Source organism: Musa acuminata, chromosome BXJ3-9 (genome assembly GCF_036884655.1).
Source record: "Musa acuminata AAA Group cultivar baxijiao chromosome BXJ3-9, Cavendish_Baxijiao_AAA, whole genome shotgun sequence".
In the NCBI taxonomy this organism is placed as follows: Eukaryota; Viridiplantae; Streptophyta; class Magnoliopsida; order Zingiberales; family Musaceae; genus Musa; species Musa acuminata.
Genome location: NC_088357.1, coordinates 42768647 through 42774867, shown reverse-complemented (window position 1 = coordinate 42774867; position 6221 = coordinate 42768647). Strand labels below are relative to the sequence as shown.

At 48.1% G+C, this 6221-nt stretch overlaps 1 protein-coding gene across 1 annotated transcript; it reads right to left on the bottom strand.

The window, feature by feature from the left end:
* Nucleotides 1–501: 501 nt before the first annotated feature.
* LOC135648838 (probable LRR receptor-like serine/threonine-protein kinase At4g37250) lies at nucleotides 502–4378 on the bottom strand. The gene is made up of 2 exons (XM_065166810.1): nucleotides 1454–4378; nucleotides 502–1378 (listed from the first exon to the last, which is right to left on the bottom strand). The coding sequence occupies exons 1-2, from the start codon at nucleotides 3180–3182 to the stop codon at nucleotides 699–701; spliced, it is 2409 nt and encodes an 802-aa protein (XP_065022882.1). The 5' UTR covers nucleotides 3183–4378; the 3' UTR covers nucleotides 502–698.
* Nucleotides 4379–6221: the final 1843 nt, after the last annotated feature.

Here is a 6221-nt window from a genome sequence, read left to right as displayed (position 1 = left end):
ATCGATCTTAGTACAAGTCAAATCTAAGCCAAAGACTTCTAATACAAGTCAAATCTAAATTGAGTTGGGTTGCTCAACCACTCCAACACTATCGTCCATTTATTTGACTATCGTATGTGAATTTTGAGTTCCATGAAACCTAAGCCAACCCAGAAAGAAAATACAATAATACAGAAAAAAAATTGTACTCTTGCAATTCCAGAAACCTATGAGTTAGATTTGGCCAGACCAAATAAATTTAGGTCCTAAGCCTCTTTTAATTAGATAGTCTTCAGAGAAAACATCTGCAATGCACCTGGAGCAACTTAATCCACCATTCTGATTTAGTTAAGAGTTTTGGTCTTCAAGACAATTATTGTTCCTTCAACAAAGATTAGTCTTCAGCAAGAACAGCATGCAAGGCTTTCCATCCATGTCTCAATGAACCCAAGTTTGATTTGGTTGTATGTGTGCCAAAGGTGAATCAAATTAACCACCATAGTTAATTTGTTGTCTTCAAAGAAAACAGAGAAAGAACAGAGATTTTTCCTCAAAACTAGTAAATACTGATCACTGCATTACCCCACAACAGCAGCAGAGAGATTCTTCCTCGAGCTTTGGACACATCAACACAAACAAATCAGTGGGCGTTACAATGGAAAAAAGGTTAATGGCAACACAGACTCACTAGGTTAGAGTTACTGTACGTCTACAGCAGCTCACGAGGAGGAGGAGGAGGAAGAAGAAGCAGTGGAGACTATCTTCTCCAGCACCTGAACAGCTTCCTTCATGGAGGGCCTCCTTTGGGGATTGATGGCACAGCAGGCGAACCCCAGCTTGAAGCAGCTCAGTAGCGCCTCCTCCTTGCCCTCCACCTCGCCCCTCAGCCCCGGGTCGGCCACCCTCACCACCCTGCTCCTCTCCTCCCCCGCAAACCCCCCGTTCCACTGACCGAGCTCCGCCTCCGACAGCACCCTCCCGGCGAGCAACTCCAGCAGCACCACCCCGAAGGAGTACACGTCCCACTTGGCGTTGGGCTTCAGGTTCTGCAGGGACTCCGGCGCCTGGTAGGGAGCTGCGGAGGAAGACCCGCAGGGGCTGGCTCCCGCCACCGGCGGCGACAGGTCGGGCAAGCTGCTCTGCGACTGAACCGACCGCTGGCTGCCGAACTGCCGGGCCGACGTGCCCAGCCGGTGGCCTCCGTCGCCCGACGTAAGCCGATCGAGACCGAAGTCGCCGATCTTTGGCTCCATGTCTGCGTCCAACAGTATGTTGCTTGGCTTAACGTTGCCATGCACACCCTTCCTCTCGTGGAGGTACGCGAGTCCCCGTGCTACTCCTCGCGCGATCCGAAGCCGCGATTCCCAGCTCAGGTGAAACGGCGACGAGCCCGGCTTCTCTGAGAACGACGATCGCACCCTGTTGAGCACCAAGTTGTTGGCGAATCAAAGAGAGGAGTAATGGCGATACTTACTGGTGAATGAGACGTTGGCCAAGCTGCCATTAGAGGCGTGGTCATGGATGAGGAGCTTCTCGTCAGCGCCCCAGTAGTATCCCCGCAGGCGGAGGACGTTCGGGTGGCGGAACTTGGCGATGCTCCGCACCAGCGCGTCGAAGTACTTCAGCTTGTCGATGGCACTGCTCTCGCCTATTCGGCGGACGGCCAAGGCGGTGCCGTCGGCAAGCACTGCCTTGTAGACGATGCCCGACCCAGTGGCGCCGAGTATGTAAGCCGAGGCTGTGAGCAGAGTATCCATCTCCAGATCCGTCTCGCCGTCGACAGCGACCAGAGTAGCCTCCTGTTGCTTCAGCTGCGGTGGGTTTCTTCCGCCAGCCTCCCCCTTGGCTCCCTTCTCATGCGGTCCCTCCCATTCTGCTTCTGTTTCGGAGGCCGAGGAGTCAGAGGTCTCTTCGCTGTCTTCTTCTTCCTCGCCCTTCTTCGTTAGACAGCATGAGAGCCCACCAAAGCCTTTGGATTCGGAGGATGCCGGTGGCTCCTCCTCCCTCATGCCAACGGCTCCGACTCCCTTCATCTGCTGCTGCTGTTGCTGTAGTCTCTTCCTCTTCTTCACATGGTACACGTAATACAACACTGCGAAGAGAACCCCGATGCCGACGACATCTCCGACCGCTATAGCGATGATCACCGCCGGTCGAAGTCCCCCCTGAGCTTGCCCGCTGCCGGACGGGGAAGTTCCCTCCGCCGCGTTTTTGGGAATCGCCGCGAAGGCCGGAGGAGACTTGGGCGCCGAAGGGGTTTCGGGAGGATTGGAGAGGGTGGAAAGAATCGTACAGAGATTCTTGAGCGGCTTCCCGCAAAGATCAGGATTCCCTGCGAACGCCGCCGGCTCCTGCGAGGCGAAAGCTCCGGTCTGTGGGATTCCTCCGGTGAGGTTGTTGAATGCGAGATCCACGATGGCGTTGTCCGGAATTTTCGATGCCAATTCCGGCGGAATCACGCCGTCGATCCGGTTGTTAGATAAGTTCAGGTACCGGAGGCTTTGCCCCCCGAAATCCGGCGGCAGGTAGCCATTGATGAGGTTGGAGCTCAGATCCAAGTACTCAATCCTGCCGAGCCCGCCTCCAGGGAGTTCGCCGGAGAGGTAATTATTGGCAAGGGCGACGACGGTGAGGTTCGGGAGAAGGCTAAGACCGGCTGGCACCGTGCCCACCAATGCGTTGTCGGAGAGATTTAGCAGCTGGAGGCTGCTCGTGCGGCCGTCGAGCTCAGGGAGCTCGCCGGAGATCTCGTTGTTGGCCAACGACAGCACATGCAGCTCCGACGCGTCGAAGATGGAGGGCGGGAGGGTGCCGTTGAGGGCGTTCCCGGTGAGGTCGAGGTGGCGGAGGTGCTCGACGAGGCCGAGCTCCGGCGGAATGCGGCCCAATAGCTGAGAATTAGGAAGCACCAAACCGATCACCCTCGAAGCGGTCGAGGCCTGGCCATCCCCATTAAAGCTGGTAGCAGTCCAGTTGAGGGTGGTGGTGGCGTCCGGGAAGCCCATGCACATGACGCCGTTCCACGAACACGGCGTGGCGTCGTCGTAGTTCCAGTCTCTAAGCGCAGCGATGGGGTCAGAGACGATGGAGTACTTGAAGTGGAGCAGCAGCACGCCATCATGGTTGAGACCCAACACCAGCTCAAGGAGCAGAAGAAGCGAAGACAGCAGTAAAGCAGCAGTTCCATTACACTTTGGACTCATAGTGGTGCCTTGAAGCAGCTCATATCTCAGTGGGAAGGAGGAGGAGGAGGAGGAGAAGAAAAGGAGGAGGGAGTTGTTCAACAAATCCTGGCATATAGAAAGAGTACAGCCAGGAAGAAACAACTGTAGGAAGCTATAAAATAAGAACACAGCTCACACAAAGGACTTCTCATGGTCTGAATTCTGAACCCTTCATAAAAAGTGCTGCTGCTTTATAGTGTTGAGCCAAACTGCTCTTACCTGTGGCTCAAGTTACCTAAATCATATGGCCAATGGCTGAGCACGCAGGGAGACAGAGAAAGAGGAGGGAGAAGAGACATGTGTCAGTGGACACATGAGAAGAGAAAAAGGAAGGGGGAGGGAATGTAAGTGTTTGCGCGTTTCTTTCTCTTCCCTTTAACATGTGCTGTGAACTCCCATGGAAGAGTTGCTCAGCGTTCACATTCTCTGTAGACACCATGCGAAGCTGGTGATTGCAGAGATGATGGCGGTCCACACAACAACATATTCTTCTTCTTCTTCTTCATCATCATTTGAAGCTTACAAGTCCACCAAATCACCTACTGCAACAAAGGAATACAGGTTTTCGTTTTTGGGAGAGTGGAAGGGTTTTATCAGGGAGACATGAATCAATGCATGGAATAAACCTCTATTCCTGGTTGGAAGATGGCACATTTGTGCCTGCAACTGGACATAGGAAAAAGACTTCCGCACATTGATCACTGTAAGGAACAGCATTTGCCAGCTGACTCTCCTGTCCTATGAAGAACAGGTAATGCAATTGATTGCTTGCAGGAATTGGTGTGGCTACGGCCAGGAGTAAAGTTAAGTACTACTCTCCCCTGGACTCATGATGAGCATCCGCCAATCTTTCCTCAGAAAGCTACTGCTTTTTCCTTCTCACTTCTCTTGTGGGGAAAGATTGGCCACATGACTAGCTCATGTATCAGAAGACTGCACTAGTGGGATTTCTCTGTGCATGTCAAAGATCATGGTGATGAAATTTATTTAGATTGGATTATCAGTGAAGTCACATAGTGAAAGGGGCCAACTCACTTGTAACAGTAGCTGGACTTCATCATCTTTACTGTACTGTACTGTACTGTACATGAATGGCCTTAAAAAATGGGAAGGCATACAGGATGAAGAAAGAAGAAAAAGGCAATTTGATGGGACAAAGAGCCAAACAGTTATAGGAGTTTCTAATCATCATCAGTGATTAGGTTAAGCCTACCAGACATAATTTTAATGCTTTATTCCTCCAAAACTTCAACAAACCATATTTCCTGCAAGCATTCTTTATCATCTTGGCATGCAACACCACCATCTCATGATGCTTAAATAATTGAACAGGATGTCATACATTTGGTAGGTCTGACTCTATCAACTCCAATATCATCTGTTCCCCATCAGCTCTCATAAACAACAATTTCCATATTTTCTGCTGTAAGCACATATCTGCCCACATTTGTTTATACTTTCCTTGGACTTATGATTGTCCCTGTCACAAGATGATATATATTGACTTGGATCTCCTCAGGAGGTGATGTGAACACCTCACATGAGCAAAGAGGATTTGTGAGATTTTTGTGTGTGAAACCATTTTGTGTTCATAAACTCGGTTCAAGAAAAGTTATATTTTCTGATAAAACACAAACATGATGTAAGTCTATTATACTTTGTTAGTCTCCCCACCAGAGTTTGTTTCTTGCATCGAATCTTTGGTATGGATGCATGTAGGAATCACATTAATGATGAAGGAGGAACAGAGGACAATCCAAGAGAAGAAACCTCATGCCACCAATTCATGTACCAATTGCTGGGAATCTAATAGCTAAGAATTTATATTCTTGTCTTCCTTCTGGTGGTTGTTTGCCCACCTTCCATTTATTCTTGACAGGAGCAGTGAAGAGAGTTGGCCAACCAACCATCATTTATGCTCTCTGCAAGAGAGATGAGGTTCTGGTCAACTAACAGGACTAGGTTATTCATCCATTTGACTTCTACTTCAGTTCATATTAAACATGCACAAAATGTAAGTTTTGGATCGTACAGGAGACTAGACTTTGACTGAGTGTTGACTATATAGGTCAATGCAATGCTCATCAGCATTAGTAAGTCAACAAGATGTTTGTGTGTTCTAATTATATGTGATCAAGTGCTTTTGTTCATAAGCTTTAATCGAAAGCTACCTTAGATACATGGTAATGACTTGTCGACCTGATGTCTAGAAATTATAACTTTGTGCACATCAGACTTGACCTGATATGCCAATTGTTATATGTAGGTTGAACAACAACTGCTATTTGCCTCGGGTTGGTTAATCAATGGTCAGGTTGATTCGAGTAACGAAATCGCTTCTCTAATTGTATAGGAGAGACTACATTTTAGACATTTCATTGAGTTCTTGTTCATTATTTTCTTTAATCAAATCAATATACTTGGCCACATAAAAAAATTGTTGAAAACTCCTGGAATTCGACCACAAACTTTGGATGAAAGGATGATCAACTCATCTCTTTAACCACAAGGTTAACTGCTCACAAGACTGACAAATCCTCAAATACATAACTTTCTTCCAACTTCATGTATCTGTTGAATCTCAATGACATAGACTGACCAGAATCCCAAGTCGATAATATTTACAATCCAAAAGAACCATCTGATGTTTGTTCCAAGGGAAGGTTTTGGTTCCTTTGTTGTTTCTCTGTAGATAAGAATCAAGACGTTTACAAGCCATCTCCCTCGGAAGAGCCATTGCTGACTAGTGCAAGCAACAAACAATTTAGCCTCTACAAGGCCGTGTTTCCAAACTATGAATCATCAATTCACTGTAGATCCCAAAATCCAATTGAAATAACAATTGGAATCGGCGATCCATCGAGCCGAGAGTGAAAGCAAGCCAAGGTCATCTAATTGAACTATGGTTTGAATCCTAAGCCTATTGAAACTGAATCCGACAGTAAATGTACCCTAACAAACCAAGAACTCCCGCGAGCAAAATCAAAGAATTCATTTTTGAGACCAACTCGCCGTCCA